Source organism: Poecilia reticulata, chromosome 4 (genome assembly GCF_904066995.2).
Source record: "Poecilia reticulata chromosome 4, P_reticulata-male-v2, whole genome shotgun sequence".
NCBI lineage: Eukaryota > Metazoa > Chordata > Actinopteri > Cyprinodontiformes > Poeciliidae > Poecilia > Poecilia reticulata.
Genome location: NC_088833.1, coordinates 25,205,710 through 25,224,726, shown reverse-complemented (window position 1 = coordinate 25,224,726; position 19,017 = coordinate 25,205,710). Strand labels below are relative to the sequence as shown.

The 19,017-nt window shown below is 41.3% G+C and overlaps 1 protein-coding gene across 2 annotated transcripts; it reads left to right on the top strand.

Moving 5' to 3' along the window:
* The first annotated feature begins 3,085 nt into the window (after nucleotides 1–3,085).
* Nucleotides 3,086–18,491, top strand: rabggta (Rab geranylgeranyltransferase subunit alpha). Of its 2 annotated transcripts, XR_533551.2 has the most exons (18): nucleotides 3,086–3,195; nucleotides 3,523–3,561; nucleotides 4,819–4,929; nucleotides 5,598–5,722; nucleotides 5,835–6,022; nucleotides 6,884–7,147; nucleotides 7,229–7,312; nucleotides 9,396–9,478; nucleotides 11,001–11,096; nucleotides 14,609–14,714; nucleotides 14,833–14,884; nucleotides 14,970–15,058; nucleotides 15,879–15,967; nucleotides 16,061–16,177; nucleotides 16,276–16,389; nucleotides 16,578–16,665; nucleotides 17,486–17,684; nucleotides 17,802–18,491. XR_533551.2 is itself a non-coding variant. In XM_008407421.2 (17 exons), exons 2-17 carry the CDS (start codon nucleotides 3,559–3,561, stop codon nucleotides 17,632–17,634), a joined length of 1,758 nt encoding a protein of 585 aa, XP_008405643.2. In that variant the 5' UTR covers nucleotides 3,086–3,195; nucleotides 3,523–3,558; the 3' UTR covers nucleotides 17,635–18,491. The 2 variants fall into 2 exon arrangements, 1 of the variants encoding a protein (XP_008405643.2); XM_008407421.2 differs by having other exon boundaries at nucleotides 17,486–18,491.
* Nucleotides 18,492–19,017: the final 526 nt, after the last annotated feature.

Here is a 19,017-nt window from a genome sequence, read left to right as displayed (position 1 = left end):
GCAAAGTGTTTTGAAACTCAACACCCAGCATCCGAACCTAAGCTGAATAACATTGATCTGCCTCATCAATATAAAACTCAAATATCAAACCAGAGTTAGTCAGGTTGGTGAACTCCAGTCACAGATGTTTCTCTGCTCCCTCAGAGCCCATGGGGGTCCTTCAGATTCAGAAATCCACCTCACAGTTTGTCCTTTTGCAGAGTCAAACTCCCCTTGTTGTTGGAGCTGGTTTGGGTGTGCATAAAAGCACACACACACACACACACACACACACACACACACACACACACACACACACACACACACACACACACACACACACACACACGCACACACACGCACACTCACACACACACACACGCACGCACGCACGCACGCACACACTCACACTGCTCCAATCTCTGACTCCGGACACCTGGTCTTTGGTGACAGCCACTCCGTTGTGGCAGTAGCGACAGAGGATACATGCGGCTACCTGAGCAGAGCAGAGCAGAGGTGCTTCAGGTCACACTGAATGTGTAAGCTGAGTAGCAGCAGATATCAAACCTGCAGTGTGGCATCGGGTATCTCCTACTATCTCAACACAGAAAAACTGCATAGTACTAGCCTCTCTGACTTTCCTCTATCATGACCCTGCTGGCTCCCAGAAGTAGGACAACATTCCGGAGAGAGCATTTCACTTTCCAATCCATCTTACTATCTCCTCTTGTGTGAATTTTGAGTATTTTCACATTTCTCTGGTGAGTCAAAACCGGATGTGCCACTGACCACTAGTTGGTGCTGCTGTTGCATATGAGAATGAGGGTTTGTGAAGGAGCTGAGGGACAGAGGAGTTCGGCTAATATTAGCAACTATGTTAAAGGGTCTGGGACTAATGTACACACTTAGTGGAACTGTGTTTTGGACGGTAACGAGCAGAAAAACGCTGCAATGTGATAAAAGAATATCTCGCTTTCAAGAAGAAATGCAAGATCCAATTTCTTCTCTAATATAATATGGTCCTCATACATAAAGGACAAAATGATTAAACAGCATCATTCCTCTAACATCATGCAGACAAGAAACCCAGTTTTTGCATTAATATTTCTGCAAAACTGAGTTGAAGACCATCCTGATTGAATCTATAGAAATTACAAAAAAAATCATTAAACCTGACAAGCTATCAATTAACTTACACTTAATTCACGTATTAGACTGAGCAAATTAAACATAGTTTGCTCAGCTTACCTAGTGGTTTTAAAACATATGACTTTAGGGGGGTCGTCCTGTCTCAAGTGGAGGAGTTTAAGTATCTGGGGATCTTGTTCACGAATGAGGGAAGAAGGGAACGGGAGATCGACAGGCGGATTGGGGCAGCGTCTACTGTGAAGCGGGCGCTGTACCGGTCCGTCGTGGTGAAGAGAGAGCTGAGCCAAAAAGCGAAGCTCTCGATTTACCGGTCGATCTACGTTCCCACCCTCATCTATGGTCATGAGCTTTGGGTCATGACCGAAAGAACGAGGTCACGGGTACAAGCGGCCGAAATGAGTTTCCTCCGCAGGGTGGCTGGGCTCTCCCTTAGAGATAGGGTGAGAAGCTCGGTCATCCGGGAGGGACTCAGAGTAGAGCCGCTGCTCCTCCACGTCGAGAGGAGCCAGTTGAGGTGGCTCGGGCATCTGGTAAGGATGCCTCCTGGACGCCTCCCTGGTGAGGTGTTCCGGGCACGTCCCACCGGGAGGAGGCCTCGGGGAAGACCCAGGACACGCTGGAGGGATTACGTCTCTCGGCTGGCCTGGGAACGCCTTGGGATTCCCCCGGAGGAGCTGGAAGAAGTGGCTGGGGAGAGGGAAGTCTGGGCCTCCCTTCTGAAGCTGCTGCCCCCGCGACCCGACCCCGGATAAGCGGAAGAAAATGGATGGATGGATGGAAGCTATCAATTAACTTACACTTAATTCACGTATTAGACTGAGCAAATTAAACATAGTTTGCTCAGCTTACCTAGTATGACTTTAAGGCTTTTAAACCCTGGTTCTCTAATTTCTTAATAATAATCTCTAATAATACACTTCGCATAAGCTTTTGATGTATTTCTTTTTCCTCCAACTATTGAAATCTTTGTTTACACACACTTCTACTCATTTGGCAGAGGATTCAGATGAAACCGTATGTGGAGACGACACACAGAGTTGCTGCAGCAGAACATAAAGGAGTATGTTATTTCTGAATGTTAGCTAATGAATTAAACATACACATGATTCACTGCACAGGCCACATGATTGCGAATGAGCACACAGTGAGGAACCATGTATTTCTCTCCATGATTCATTCTTTCTTTTTTTCAATATTCTCAATTTTATCATGTTGTTCAATGCAGAAAGAAGAGCAGCCAGAGATCTTATTATTTTGCTAATTAAAACATCTGCAGTAGTAAAACAATTCCAGCAAAAACAAACAAACAAACAAACAAACAAAAAAAACATAATATAGTAGTAGTTGGGAGTTTTACTTTGAACATTCATAAGTTAAACAGGAGTGCAAATAAATAATCAATTTATTGCATAAATCTGTCAAATTTAAATTCAGAAATTGTTTCAAATTATTTTTGCAATTTCACTTAATTTGATTTTACATGCTAGTGAGTTTTTCGTTCAAGCAGTTAGCTGTACAAGTTCAGATTTCTTGTTGCGGAACTTCTGAAATTGCGTTGTAAAGACGCACAAATCCCGTCTTCAAGTTTACATAGCCTGTAGCCTTGACAGAAAACACCCTTAATTGGAAAATTTTAGTGGGAAAGTTGGAAATCGTTGACCAACCTTGACTTCAGTATCCATATTGCTGCGTGCAGAAACAATGCAGTGGAGGTTACTAACATAAATGATAAGCTCTTTTGCTACCTTGTTATGGTGTCGAATTCAGGCCTAAACTCTCCTCGCCGGATCAAAATTATGAACTGTGAAATTGTGGCTAGCCTTACTTTAATCTTAAAACTTTTACACAAAACCAAATATCAAACTCCTGCTGTTTATAGTTTTCTCCACCAGAGGGCAACAAAGCGTCGCTGCTAACGTTCCAGAAAGAATCTTCGCCCCGCCCCCTTATTGCGTGACGACATTTTCATGAGCCGGAAGAGGGGAAATTGTAGTTGTTCAGAAACCCTGACATGACAAATCAAATCGCACGGTGATTCAACATCTCATTCGCTTACAAAGCAAGCAGGTGAGTGTTTTGTCGGATTAATACCGCGCTGTTCGTGGTGCGGTGTTGGAACTATATTCTCCTCCTCTTCTTTCAGCTAAAACGTGCTGTTTTCATTGAACAGTGAAGGAGCCCTGCCCCGTGGCGTTCACTGACATCTGGGCTCATTTGCAACACAGCTTCACTCTGCTCTGTTCATAGACAGGATTTTTACAGATCTAATCAATCCTACTGAAACTTTATAGTACGCTTGTTCGTTACTTCCGTGTTAGCTCGATATACTCTCTGTTGTTCTTCTTTTGGTCATTGCTCAGGCCTTATCCTGTTTTCCTCTTCACATGTAAACAGATTTCTGAAGGAGCTTCTTCCTACATATCAGCAGCAATGGTAGGAAACATTTTCGGTCTTTGCTTATTTCAAACTCTATAAATGCACACATTTGAGTGCATAAACTCATTTGAGATCTTTAGGATGTATCAGAGGATTTGACTAGATATTTTGAGTCTGTTATCACTCTGTCTGCTTGGCTAAATGCCATCCATCTATTTCTACTGTCCTGTAAATGATAAGTTGGTAAATGTGTTGTAATCCTAAGTTGTATTGAAACAGATATGAATGTCTTGTTATGAATATTAATAACAAGTGGCTGAATTAGGCCTGTCACAATAAACGGTAAATCAGTTAATCACATGATAAATTAAAAGAAACACAATAATTTTCATTTGATTGATTTAGCGTTTTTCTCTTTTCTCTCACTTTTTTTTTTACCAAAAACTGAATGATAGAAGTCGTTAGTCTGGTGCTTTAGTCTCAACTATCCCATTTTTTTGAAAGATAATTTTGTTTACAGAGGCTTCATAATTCATTTTAGTTGTTGCTTCTGTTGATTTCTTTGTTTATTTTGGATATTTAAAATGTCTTTCAGTTAAAGTGTTTAAATGTTATTATAATCTAAAGGTTATTGATCCTTGAGAATATGTTCTTGCATTATTATGCCTTTATTGCTATAAAGGCATAATATATTACTTGAAAATGGTCTCTTGAAAATGGTCTCAAAACAACAATATTATTGTTTATTGCAATAAGTTCTGGGACAATTTATTGTCCAGCAAATTTTTTTTGTCTTGACAGACCCAGTCTGAATTATTGCAAATAAAGTGAAATAAATTCGGCTACCCAATTCAATTTTACCATCAACAATGTGGAATGGTTGGTCCTCAAACTTAAACATCCTGAAAAAAGAGGATATTCATAGATTCAGGTAAATTTATTCGTATAGCAGACTTTACGACAAAATCCATTTTAAAGCACTTTAACAGATAAATCCTATGTGATTACAGAGAACCAGAATAGGTGGAGCTAAGCAGCGCTACCAGCCGGTTCTTGTTCTAGATGACCCGCTCAGATCCAGATGTAGATATATATTCAGCCATGGAGGTTATAAATTAACAAGGTAATGCATATGAAGAGTTCAGCCATGAATAAACCACTTTGGTAGTTTTTTGTTTTTTAATTCCAGGAATATAAACACTTTGATGAGCTGAGCAAAGGTGTACTTTGAGGCGCTTCTGCACATTATTTAGCTACTAAAGCAGCCAGGCCTTGGAAGGTAAATTTCATCGAATGTATCTCGTCCTGCTTCAGCACGGCCGTGTGAAGGTTAAAACCACAGCCCAGCAGGAGGAGGAGAAAAGGAAGGAGCGAGAGAAGAAGCTGAAGGTCTACGTGGCCGCTCGGGACGCCTGCTTTTCCAAGGTGATCACCGTCAGCATCACCGTTTTAAAACTTTTTTTTAAAATTATGCGTTATCAGTAACTGAAATTTATCAAGGCAACAATAAATCAAAAGTCTTATCGTGATGATAAACGATATGATAAATGCCAGTTCGAGGAACGCAGCTGGAAGGTTAAGCTTTTTGGTCTGTTTTCAAAACTTTTCCTGTGACTGTAAACTAACACTGCACTTTAGCCCTGAACCCACCATCATCATAAAGAAACATGGTGATGGCAGCATCATGATGTGGGAAAACAGGACCAGTTTGTTTAGAAGATGTTTTCAGCTCAATGTAGGGAGATGTCTGAGTAAAAATGCCTTTAGACGGCGCTGCAGGGTTACGGTTCTCCTTCCAGCAGGACAACAATCCTGAACATCCAGTCACAGCTAAAAGGAATGGTTTGAACACTGATGTATCCAGATGTTTTCCACCCAATCTGTAAAAATTGATATAATATACAAATCAAAGTTTGTAGTTTCGTAGAAAGCAGTCGCTTTGGATAAACTATGTAAGTGCAGTGTCGAAATAAGCAGCAGAATCCTGTTGCTGTTTGCGCTTTTGTTTTGATTTTGTTTTGGTATAAATTATTTACAGTGTAATCCATGTTTGTACTCCTGTTTCCCATCGTCCCCCATCTCCGCTGTGTCAGAGGAAGGATGGTGTTTTTGATGATGAAGCCCTGCAGCTGACTCAGCAGCTCCTCTCTGCAAACCCTGACTTTGCAACCCTCTGGAACTACCGACGAGAGATCCTGACGCACCTGGAAACTGTCAAGTTAGCAATTTTGTTTTGTTTTGTTTCTTTGCTTCCTGTTGTGTCTGTAACAAGCCAGCAGGAGAGACGCTGGAGCTAGAATGATGACTCCGTTTCTCCGTGTCCACCTCAGAGACGAGGACGAAGCGCAGAAGATTTACGAGGCCGAGTTGTCGTTCCTGGAGTCTTGCCTGAAAGTGAATCCAAAGTCCTACGGCAGCTGGCACCACAGAGGGTGGGTCTCAGCCCGTCTGCCTCGACCCGACTGGGCCAGAGAGCTGAGCCTGTGTAATCGCTGCTTAAGCCTCGACGACCGCAACTGTGAGTCACGAGTGGAAGTTGAATGTTTTTCTGGCTTTCACATAAATGTTTTCTCCTTTTCAAATGGAAAATTAGGGCTGAAACGATTAATCGGATTAAAGCAATTAATTGGATAAAAACGATTAATCGGTTTTAAATGATTAATTGGATTAAAATGATTAATCAGAATTAAATGATTGAAACTCAGATTAATTATTATAAATTGATTAAACATCCTGAAAAAAAGAGGTTATTATTTAAATAACTGTCAACTAATTTAGTAATTGACTAATTATTAACTGGGCTACACAAACTAAAAAAAAGAGACATTTTCTGAAAGAACCACACCCTCATAGCAGCAATTAAGCCAAAAATATATATATATCACATTCAAGTAAACCCCCCACCCCCATTGTTTTCACCTATTAAACACCTTTTAATATAAGTTTATTGATCTGGTAATCCATAAATAATCACCAGATAATCTCTACACAGCTCTAAGTCAAGCAGAAAGGCCTCAGCTTTTCACATGCTGATGCTAGAAGTGTCTTTGTAGCTGCAGATGCACCCTTTGCTGGAAATGATCAAAGGAAAGCTGTGTTGTTGCACTTTAGGCAATAAAATTTTTATTTTCTTATTGTAAAAATAAATTTTGTTATTTGTTTATTTGCATCTTTGTGTGTATTTCAAATACTGCATAAAAAAATCTTCAGTGGAAAATCTGCAGAATGTGCCAATCTTTTTATCCGATTAATCGTCAGATAGATTAATCGATAGCTAAAATAATCACCAGTTGCAGGCCTAAAAGTAGCTCACGTCTACGTTACACCGGTGCTGCACCGTTCCTGTTTCCATGACTTCATTTTCTCCCATCCCTCCCAGTCCACTGCTGGGATTACCGCCGGACGGTGGTGAAAATGTCCGGCGTGCCGGTGAAGCAGGAGCTGGACTTCACCGACCGCCTCATAGGCTCCAACTTCTCCAACTACTCCAGCTGGCACTACCGCAGCACCCTGCTGCCGCTGCTCCACCCGGGCTCCCCCGAGCCGCCGCCCTCGCGCTGCGGCGGTGACCCGCCTCACTCCTGCTCGCCGCCCTCCCCCCAGACCCACTTCCACCGAGTGTGTGAAGAGCAGCTGCTCAAAGGTGAGACCGCAGCCGGCGATGCAGCGCGGCAGCAGACAGGGGGCAGTCTCGTCCTGATTTAAACTGCTCTTTGCGTTTCAGAGTATGAGCTGGTTCAGAACGCTTTCTTCACCGACCCAAACGACCAGAGTGCCTGGTTCTACTACCGCTGGCTGCTGGGCCGAGGTATGAGTCTGCACATTTAAATGGGTTTGAAAAGTAAAGGTGTTGGATTTCCTCACTATTGCTGCTGCTGATGAGGCAAAGATTTAACTAAGGTAACAAATATGAAAGTTTTTTTTTTAAGTTTAAAAACTTTTCTTTACAAAATAACAAAACGATTCTTTCTGTGTTTTCTGCATGTACAAAATACACATTTCAGTGTATTTTATCAGGATTTTACGTTCTAAACCAAGAGAAATTTAGAGCATAATTATAAAGTGGAAAGAAAACGATGCCTGGTTAAAAAAGAGTTTAATCAATAACAGTAAAATAGTTTTATACGTGCATAAAATCCTTTGAAAGCTGTTTTCTTACAGTTTTCTTCTGTGTTCTCACGTTTAGATGTCTCAGATCATCAAACAAAGCTGAGTAAATACAAATATCAGTTTACAAACGAGGAATTATCTGAAGGAAAAAAATCTATGCAAATCAACCATGACCACTAAATGAAGTGATTTTTCATTAACCAGGACTGATTAGAATCAAATATGAATTATGCTGAAAGACCATCAGGTCAAAAACAGCAAACGTACATTTAGCAATATGGGTGTTGACAGGTTCAAGGAAATTTCCCGTTGCACATATATACAAAAATGCCAGTACACATAAGTATGTAGAGGACAATTTTTTGTTTCCTTGACCTAAAAATCGATGCATTTCTTAGACAACGGTTGCAAAGAGCTCGACTACACAAGCCCACCGAAACAAGATGTAAAAGACGTGACGTGTCTCTAAAACATGTTTTATTTTTGTGCTGCTGATTTTTAACCAGTCTTGTTCTTCTTGCTTTATTTTTGCCTTTTAAAATGATCAAAGGCTAAAAAACGGTTAAATATTTAACCGTTCAGCTTTTGAAACTGTTCTTTGTTTGTCTCGTTTGGCCCAGGGTAGAATTCAGAACTGATGAAAATTTTAAGACATGACGAGTCTTCATGTTTTGTGACGGTGGATCATAACCAGGTTGCAGGTAGAATTTTGAAATGAAAAAAATAAAATAAATAATAATAATAAATGAAAATTCCTCCAAAGGCTACGTCTCCTTCACAACTCCTTCTGAACTTTGCAAGGGAATCCCACTGAAAATGTGTAAGATTTACACTAAAAAGCAGACAAATTTTTTCCCAGTCATTTGTTGATTTAAATTTTTTGTTGGCAGTTGAGTTTTAGCTTTTTACCAACTAATTAACTGCTTATTTGAGTTTTAAAACAGTTTTCAATAATTTGCCCTCTCTGCATGGTGCTCTTGCCTTTGTTTCTTGGTTTTGTATTTTGGAGCTCAACTTAACTAAAGAGTTTTACGTAAAATCAACTTTTTGGAGATTTACATCATGTTATAATGTTAATCCCTCATCAAAAACACACCTAGGGTGTTGCTTTGATTCTTTCATGCGTGTTTAATAAAGCCTTTAGTCTCCCGTGGCAACCGTTCGGCTGTGCACAACGCCTGGGTGGACCTAGCTCTGCCTTTGGATGCAGTTTCCAAGCCTCTGGTCTTCAGCCTCACAGAGCAGCGCTCCTCTGCAACTCCCCCTCTCTGCTCCTTCAGACTAGCCAGCATCAATTAGCAAACATCTGCCAGAACTGCGCGTACGTTGATCTCATAACGAGCTACTTCTCAGTGCAACACTAGTAAAAAGGTTAAAGGGTTAATAGAGTAGCGATGTTATGATAACTTCCTGCAGACGGAGTTTCAAACAGAGCAGGAGTTTCTTAAAGAGACAGAAGCCCAATTTCAAAGTCAAATTTCTTTTAAGTCACATTTGATATACAGAGCATTTTTTATAACAACTGAAGGTAACAGTTACTTGATTGTGCTACAAAATGGAATAACACCTAATACTTCCCCTTTAACATGGCGTCCTGACTTAGGAATACTTGGAATTGTTGTTGTGATCTTTAGATTTTGATCAGGAGTGGATGGACTTTTGACTCCAACTTGCATGCCTGTGTACATTCCGGTTTGTCTGTGCACGCAAGCAATGCTCATTGCCATTTTATGAGTTTGACTCACGTTTATTTATTATCATTTCTTTTGTCTTCCTCCCAGCGGAGCGTGAGGAGATGATAAGCTGTGCGTACGTCAGTCGGGAGCAGGAAAGAGTCGCCGTCGCCTTCTCCAGGCCTGTCAATGTCAGTAGATTTCTCCTTCACTGTTTCTGTGTTTTTGTCGTTTACTGCATCTGTTCTCAAACTTGTCTTGCTTTTTCGTCACAATCCTTAGTTCAAAGATTTTTATTTTTTTATTTTTTTTTTTCCAGAATCTGGGCATGATTTGTCCTCGTTAAAAAAATACTTCATGTTTGTTTGGAAACAGCTGTCTTGAGGTTTTTGAGAGCCTGCTGTGAGATTTGATGAGCAGCAGCTACGTTTTAAGAGTCTGTTTGATAACGATAAATACAGTCTGAAGTGAAATCAGACCAAATGTCTCTTGTTTTTAGGTGACCAAAATGATGTCTGGTTGCTAAATGCCTCAATAAGGAGAAGTTACGTCAATTATGCCAGAGATTTATTTATTAATGTCTTCAAAATCAGAAATCTAAACACTTTTCCTCAGTGTTTGGTCAGTGTTGCCTTTGAACTGGGTCAAACCTTTTGGGTTTTGTCCTTCAAGTTCCTAACAATAGTTTGCTGGACTTCTGACCCGTTCCTCCTGATAGAACCGGTAGAACGGAGTCATGTTCGTAGCTCGCTTTGCTCACAGGAGAGCTTTGTGATGATCACACTTTGTGTTGTTCTTCGTCCACTTTATAATGACTTTGGCTGCATTCTTAGGGTTATTATTCATTTAGAAAACCTGAGCTTTTACTTCCTGGCTCATTTCTTTAGATGTTGCTTCATTAATTCCAATATGTTCTGTCCTCATGATGCCATCTAGATTATAAAGTGCGCCAGTTTCTCCTGCAGCAAAACAGCCCCACAGCATGATACTGCCACCACCATGTGTGACAGTTGTGATGCTGTTTCCAGGCTTACAAGCCTCTCCGTTTTCTCTCCAAACGTCACGATGATCGTTATGGAGAAACGGTTCCACTTTAGTTTCATCAGGCCACACGACTCGTCTACAAAAACGACCATCTTTGCATTTGAAAACTGCAATCTGACTTTTTTATGTTTCTTTTGAAGTAAAGGCTTCTTCCTTGCCGAGTGGCCTTTTAGTCCATGTCTGTACAGGAAATGTTTCACAGTGAATAATGACACTGCCTTACCATTTTTAGCATCTATGTCTCTCCGTATCTCCCTTCCTGATTGGTTGATTTCTTTTGACCTTCCCGTCGTGTCAAACAATAAAGCGGCGTGTTCCAGGTGTGGCTGTGAACACACACCCGCACAGACATGTTATAGTTAACTTAAACGTGACCGATAACCTGTCATCATCATCATCATCATCATCCAGGCTTTGTCTCATTGTTTAAAGAGACGGTAAACATTCTGTGTGTAAACTTCTGAAATAAGAATGAAACCATTGTGTAATTCTACACAAACAAAAAACAGTAAAACAAGAAACAGTTGGTTTGTTTTAGCTTCAGACAGTGAGGATTATTTTTCTTTTGTTTTTTTTATTCTGCTAAATGTGAGCTTCAGCTTCCAGCTGTTTGTGTGCTACGCCTTCATTTTGCACCCAGCGTTTATTGGCCTTCTCCTCCCCATGCAGGCGCAGTCGGGCGGCCTGCTGCTGGTCCTCGACGGTCAGCCTCAGAGGGTGGAGTGGCGGAGCGTCCACCCACACTTCAAACACAGTCCAGTCTGGGTATCCTTTAATTTACAAACACTTCACTTTAGACGCTGCTTTAACGTAAAATAAAAAAAACAACAACACTTTTCACATTCCTCTTCTTCTCTGGCACAATATTCAGATCGTCTTCACATATTCAAAAGAAATATGTGAAGAAGAAGGGAAATGTCTAATATTTGTTGGCTGTCTTAACTCTAACCTCTAACTAACACTCACTGCTTGTTTTATCCTTTTACAATTTTTTTATTTGAACAAAGCAGAAAGTTGTCTTATGGTGATTTATTTAAATCAGGAAGTAAAAAACAAACAAAACAAAAAAAATCCCAATTCCTTCCGTTCTTTGGCCGACCTGCACCCTGCTGCCGAAATGAGACTTTTAAATCTTAAAAAATGAGCTGAGAACAAACCTCACTGGACGATTTTTTTATTATTTTATTTTCGTCTCGATTTATTCATGGGAAACTGTGCCGGCTCCGAGGTTAAATATGCAGCCCGGCCTCTCCGGATCCCTTTTTCAATTCTCTCAATAATGATTTTTTTTTTTTTTTTTTTACATTTTTCCTCAGGCTACAATAAGACTGTAAGGCTCTCCCATTTTCACTCATTCATCACAGGGATTATTTCTGTTGCATCGCAGCGCTCCATCTCCGTCCGCTTCAGCGGATTCCAAATCCTGAAACCGAACTCGGTTCTATCGCAGGTCGGGACGTCGGCCGTCGCTGTAACTCGTACGCCTGTGTAGATACAAGGGGGTTTTAGAAGCACCTTAAGGAGCTGCATGAGAATGAATACTAATGCGCAAATTGGATTTAATGTTTTATAGAATATGGTAATCAGGGCATTATTTGTGTGTAGAAATAACCGAAAGAGACTCAAAAGAATCCCCCTGAGCCATGCAGTTCATCGATGAGGGGGGAAAACATCCGAAATAACATTTTCAACAAATTCATATTTTGTTGCTTTTTCACACTGGGGGTGGGGGGAAAAAGTAGAAAAATCCAAACCTTAATTTTGAATAGTTGCTGGGAGGGAAAAATAACACAACGGGAATAAAGTTTATAACAAAATGTCCTGCAGAACAATTATTCATAACAATCTCTTTAGAGTAAATGTGTAACTAAAGCGTGTTTTTAAAAAAGAATTTATTTTAAATGTTTTTAGGAACTCCTAATTCGTAATCTTAACTTTTTGTTTTATTGGGGTGTAAATATTGCTGTAACTCTGAGCCCGTTTTCTTCTTCCAAAAGTAAAGACTCAGATTTATCTCGCCGCCACACGCAGAGAGGAGAGCGGTGAGGGAGGTCATAAAAAATAAAAATAAAATCGCTAAAGCTCGCCGTTGGAGACCAGCAGCAAAGAGCGATATCTCGGCGGGGTTGCCATGTCTCCATGACAACCTTTAAGACGCCATGATTGCCAGGCGATTGTTTAGGGGTGATGCAACCAAAAAAAAAAAAGGACGTGTCTGTCCGGCTCCTCTGATCTTCACAACTGGACTTTGTGTGTTTTGCTCATAGAAGAACAAAGATGGAGCTTTCACTGCAGCAACACGCTACGGGTGCAGACGACTGAAGAGGAATACGTGAAAGGATCTGTGATGCTGTGGGCCTTTTTGCTTACAAATGACCGTGTTGGAGTTCTTGGCCTCATGAACGACCTGAACCGACAGGATCCTTGAAATAAACAAAATAAATAACTGTAGGATTCACCAGAAAACTGAAAAAGTAGCAGATTATTAATCTAAATTATCACAGAAATGTAGAAGCTCCTAACTCCTATAGAAAGATGGTGGGATGAGCTGAAGAAAGCAGAGCCTTCCCTCCCTCTATGACCCAAACAATGTGAAATGTTACAGAAAATTAAGCATTGTTCCACTGGCAAAACCTGGTTATATGAGGTGTTGACAGCGGGGGCACCAGTAAATGTTGCACCAGGGACTCGGATAAAACAATGGCTACTTAGAATTCAATTAAATTCATAAATGCATTATTGTTCCCAAAGGGAATTTTAAATGTAGCTCATATTAATTCAAGGTTCTTCAAGAGTTTCTGTAGAGGCTGATGGAGGATCCAGGACGGATCTCCTGTAGCAGTGTGTGTCACAGCGAGTTGGAAGAAGCCTCTGACTGTGTACTGTTAAAAAAATGATCAGAAGAGGAATAATTAAAAACCTTTTGACTTGTTTCATTTCCTCTTCTGCCCGGATTCATTGAAGTCGTCATTGTATCAGCTGAACTTACAAGACAAGACAAGACAACTCGGTTTCCACGTCCTAAAAGCATAACATTTATTAGACAAACACTGAATGAAACCAACAATATTTACCTCACATGATAGACCTCACACACGCACGGCGAAACAATACGAAGAAACATCTCACCGCCCTGGATGTTTCTCCGGAGATCAGATCACGAAGGAATCCTCATGGCGATCTAGCGCTAAACTCCATGCTAGCTAGTTTTATATGGGGGGGGCGTGCCCTCTCCTGACGCTGCATTGAACCCAGGGGAGTGTCCCTAGCGAGCTCCATTTTCTAACTTATAGAAAAGCACAAACTAAGTTCTTTTCATTCAACTTAGTGTATAATGTTTCAATAGAAATATCCTAGATAAGAATTCACTAATTGAACTATGGATATAATTTGAAATGAATTTCCGTATTTGAAACACCATCAATTTTACCTAATTATTGGAGATACGGTTAAGTTTTTACAACTAGCTTATTTTAAATATATTTTCTTAACGGTACCCATTACAAATGTGCGTAAAACTTTGCCGATATTCGTTGAGAAAACACAATCTTGTAATTACGGTGTTTCCATTAAATATGAAAATGCAATTAAAATAACCCGTGAAGAAGTTTGGTGGCGCAGTCTCGTGCAGCGCCATCATCCACCTACCACTTCCTGTCGTCGTCTTCATCTTTTTCGCCTGTACCAGTAGTAACATCCGGTCATTGATAACATAAAATCCCATCATTCTAATGCAAAAACGTTTTTTTGTTGTTTTTTTTACCAAAAAACAAAAAAAGCAAATATATTGCTGTAATTCCAGCTCCAGTCTCATTTTTGAGGGTTTTTTTGTTGTTGCAAAATCCCTCTTTGCAGCATCATCTCCAGAGGATCCACAGTCCCCCCCAGAACAGAATCATCCCTCTTTATTGGTTGTTTAGTGTTTTTAATGCTCAAAATCCAATTATTTCCCTCATGGTTTTCCAGTCATCACAAACATCATACTACTGTAACAACAAATGGATTACTTTGAGGCTTTTAGCAAATCAAGTGTACCACCAGCTACAGGCAGTTGAATTTTTTTCTTACATTTTCTGGCACCGGGCCCTGCTCCTGTTTTTCACCTCTGGAAACGCGCCATATGTTGATTATTCTCTTTTACATTCTGTTTCTAACTAGCTCAGAAATGACACATTTTCATCCAAATCAAATACAGTTTTTTATTAGTTTTTTCTTTGTTCCCTTTGTGAATTGAATAATTCGTGCTTCGACCGTACGTGACCTTAGCGCCTGCTCAGATCTGCGACCTTCCTCCAGGAACGATAAGCGACGTCGCCAACGAACACAACCTGACCGTGCACTGGACTGAAAAACACACCCACCGGGACTGCGCCCTCTACACAGGTGACGCATATCCCACACTCTGGACTTTTTCCAAGTCTTACGTTTATGTAAATTTACCATAGTTTTTTTTTGTCTTTTTGAGCTTTTTTGTTTGTGTGTTTGTTTTTAACCTCCAAAGGCCGGAGCGAGAGCTGGTGTCGGGACACGGCTACAGACCTCGAACTGTTCAGGTACGGCTTTTGCATATTTGCAGCGGTAAGTTTCAGACGTGTTTTTGCATGATGGAAGAACAGATGGCGGTGTCTTGCTCTGTAGGAGTGAACTCTCGGTGGAGAAGACCTCGGTGTTACAGTCGGAGCTGCAGTCCGTCAACCAGCTACAAGAACTGGAGCCTCTGAATAAATGTAGGTGGAGACGGCAAATTTATGCCGCAGAGAGCCGGCTCCAACTTGAAAATCAAGTTTATTTTGGGCTTTTGGTGATGCGTTTAAAAAAGTTTTTTTCTCCCTGGGTTTGTCTGTGATGCAATGTGCAACTTTAAGTTGATTTTAAAAACGAAGAATTAGCTGCAAGATTTTAAATTTGATGCATATCTTCTCAAATCCACACAGGTTTTGAAGCTCCGATGTCTACGCGCGCCTATACTTTGTCCTATTACAGTTATTGTTGTCTGTAATTGGGAAGTTACAGAAAAGAAATATGTTATGTAGTCATAATCAATGTTCTAGCATTTTCAGCTAGAAATTTAACCACTTATTTGTGTTTAACTTCAAATGTCTTCAAATTGGAAACATAGCTCAACTAAAGCAGAGAAACTTTAGTTGAGAGTTAACCGCTAGTTAGTTTTTCTTCAAGGTGTCAAAAGGTACAAAAAGTAGTGAAAAGTAGTGAAATATATTAACATTGTATATCAATATATGCTCAAATTTTTCAGTTTATCCACACAGAAAACCAACCAGTTCAAAACAACAAATTGTTTGTCGTCTCTTGAAACTTGCTAAAGGAGATTCATCTACATTTTAGAGACAGTTTTTGAGCCAGTGTGTATATTTTTAAGTAGGTGCGCATTTCATTTCAAACTTGTGTACCCTGGAAAAAAAAAAGAACATTTCAAGTGCATCACTTAGAGACGGCAGCATTCCTCCCAGTAATAAACTCTGACTGAGCTGTTAAAGTTTAGCGACCCTCATAGTAACCAGCTAACTAACCTTCCTGCCTCTGAAGGGTGCTTGCTGACCATTATCCTCCTGATGAGAGCACTAGACCCTCTTGGGTATGAGAAGGAGACCCTCGCTCACTTCCAGACACTCAAAGTGAGTACCACACACACAGACACACACACCGTACGCTCACTAAGCGTATTTGCTCAGATGACTGACTGAGCACGCTCCCCGCCTCTCCTCCAGGAAGTGGACTCCATGCGCTCTGCATATTACAGCGACCTGTGCAGCAAGTTCATGATTGAAAACACCATCCTGAAAATGGAGTACGCCGAAGTGCGAGTCTTCAGTATCTCTGACAGGGTCGGTCCTGAATTCCTGATGAGCAACATAAGGAAAAAAAAAACAAACACTTTCTGCCAAAAAAAGAGATGCTGAAAAGCAATTTGTGTGTCTTCCAGAACCTGACCACATTATGCCACCTGGACCAGCTGTTATTAGTGACTCACATCAATCTGTCGTCCAATCAGCTGCGGCGGCTGCCTCCTCAGTTTGCGATGTTGCAGTGCTTGGAGGTAAGAACGCCACCAATTCCACTCTTAATTGCCTCCTCCTGCAGTGTCACTGTTTTTTCTTGTTGTTTTTTTTTCCCTGACTCGCTCCTAGCTGACTGGAGCGGCGGTGAGGGAGGGGGTGGTGGTGGTGGGGGGGAAACGCATATCGTCTGTTTACTGCAATTAAACCACTTGGTCTCAACTCGCAGGTTGTGGAGGCTGATAACAACTCTATAGAGAACCTGGAGGGAGTTTATCACCTTCCCAAACTGGAGGAGGTCTCCTTGAAGAACAACAGTATCCTTAAACCTGCGGATTAACATTCGGCGCCGCGCCCGCCGGAGACGCGATCCGGCCGCCGATCTTTGTCTGCAGCCGAGCCGCGGGGATCGGATTTGTTCGTCTTCCTCCCATCCGAGCGGTTGTGGCGACTCGAGAGGCGGGCGTGAATCAGCTCTGAGTGGCTTCAGCGCTACACAGAAAAAAAAAAGAAAAAAAATGTGGTCGGAGAGCGCGAGCTGCTGATGCGGGGTGACGCAGAAGGAGAAGGAGTTCTTCTCGCAGCGGCTGGTGTTGACAGTGTTTGCCAAAAAAAGAAAAAGAAAAAATCGCTCTCGTGATTATTCTCTTCAGCCCGGCGCATGCATAATTTATCTCACGTGAAACTTCGAGTAATTAAATGCTGCGGGGTGTGTGTGTGTGTGTGTGTGTGTGTATGAGATGTGGTGAAAAGGGGGCAGACTGCTTCACATTAGGAAGAGAAGAGACACTTAGCGACACATTACTGCCACAAGGCCAATCCTCTCTCCGTGCTTCGCTTCCTTTTACACACAAGAGAGGAATTAATGAGGTTTGCAGGTCATGACACCCAGGCCGTTTTTTTAAAAATTATTATTATTATTCTTTGCAGTGACAGCTCAGCTTTGGAGGGGAAAAGTTTATCCAACACCACGGCGTTGCATTTGACATGCAGATCTTGCTTTTACACCAGTGTTGTCACATCTCTTCTCACTCACCATTACTCACCACCGCATGGCGAGCGGGGTTCCCTTCTTCTTTTTATTCTCTTTTTTTTTCTGAGTGTTTTTTTTATTTTTCATTAACCCAAAACTCACAGAGATCTCTACGCTGGCAGACCTTCAGCCTCTGGCCTCCTGCCCCAAGCTGAGGCGCCTCGATCTCCGCGGCAACCCCGTCACTCAGACAGCCAACGTGGAGTCGGAGTTGGCCGAGCTGCTGCCCTCCGTCGCGGACCTCCTGCTCTGATCGCCGGCATCCCGTCGTTCACTCGTCTGTCCGTCTTCAGCTGTGTTTTGGTAGCAGGCAACCCGCGTCTCGTCTCTCTCTCTCTCTCTCTCTCTCTCTCTCTCTCTCTCTCTCTCTCCCGTCTCTGATTATTTTATTTTGAAGTGTGTCGTGCCTCTTGTTTGTAGGCGGACTGCCAGTCACAGCCAACCCTGAAGCTCTGACAGCCTGATGGTTCAGAGTGTACATCACACACCTGTCCACCACTTGAACACAAAGTCTACATTTAAATGTGTGTGTCTGTGTGTGTGTGGGTGTGTGTGTGTGTGTGTGTGCGAGGAGCGGTGAATGCACGATAAAACACGTCGCATTTCTTTGTTTGTGTGCCTGTGTGGATGGATGTCCGCTCCCCCTAATGCATGCAGAAACATGGAAGAAAAAAAAAGGTGTAAAGTTGATATGGATTTTCGTACAGCAGGGGTGTCAAACTCCAGTCCTGAAGGGCCGCTGTCCTGCAGTTTTTAGATGTGCCACAGGTACAAAACACTGAAATGAAATGGCTTCATTACTTCCTCCTCGTGTAGATCAGTTCTCCAGAGCCTTGATTATGACCTGACTATTCTATTCAGGTGTGGTGCAGCAGAGGCACATCTAAACGTTGCAGGACAGCGGCCCTCCAGGACTGGAGTTTGACACCTGTGGCGTGCAGCAATGCTGGTTTATTGCTTCTCTGAGCTTTGTGCTCAAACAGGTCGATTGCAGCATCTTGTAGTAATCATTATTTTTAAAAAGGTTATCTAAAGACATTAAATAACAATATACTGTTGCACAGTAGATTCAATAAAAACAGCACACATTGTGTCACTGCCTTCCAGCAAGCCTTTGTTTGTGTCCTTTCTATATTTGAATTATTTTTTTTTGTTTCTGGCCCAAAGATTAACAATGTTTCTGAGAGACAAAATGTCTTGGGGAAATATTTACACTCCTTGACCTTTTATATATATAGTATTTCACGCTAAAAAACAAAAATGTATGATTGGCCAAGACAAATAGGCGTATAACTGAAGACATTATAGGTGTGTGATGCCTCCTATTTTGTTATCAATCCGATACCAAGTAAATACCAGGCTGGTATGATTGATACCGATACTGATACCGATACTTTCTATTTAAGTTTGCTGTATCATCAAACCCCCTGCGACTCGGGTGTTTTTGAACTTTTTCCTTAGTTCAAACTTAAGAAAAAATTTGGACAAGGTTTATTTGTCGATACTTTAATAACACATTTGCATTTCCTTAAAAAAAAAAAATAAAGTACAAAAGCGTCATTTGAGAGCAAATTGAGTTAAGAAACAATGCAAAAATAAAACAATATTTCAAGAAGTAATCTGAAACTTTAGCCCA

Coding starts and splice junctions, on each gene's coding strand:
- rabggta (XM_008407421.2), top strand. Junction 9,479..11,000: donor CCTTCTCCAGGCCTGTCAAT/GTCAGTAGATTT, acceptor CTCCCCATGCAG/GCGCAGTCGGGCGGCCTGCT. Junction 15,968..16,060: donor CTCACTTCCAGACACTCAAA/GTGAGTACCACA, acceptor CCTCTCCTCCAG/GAAGTGGACTCCATGCGCTC.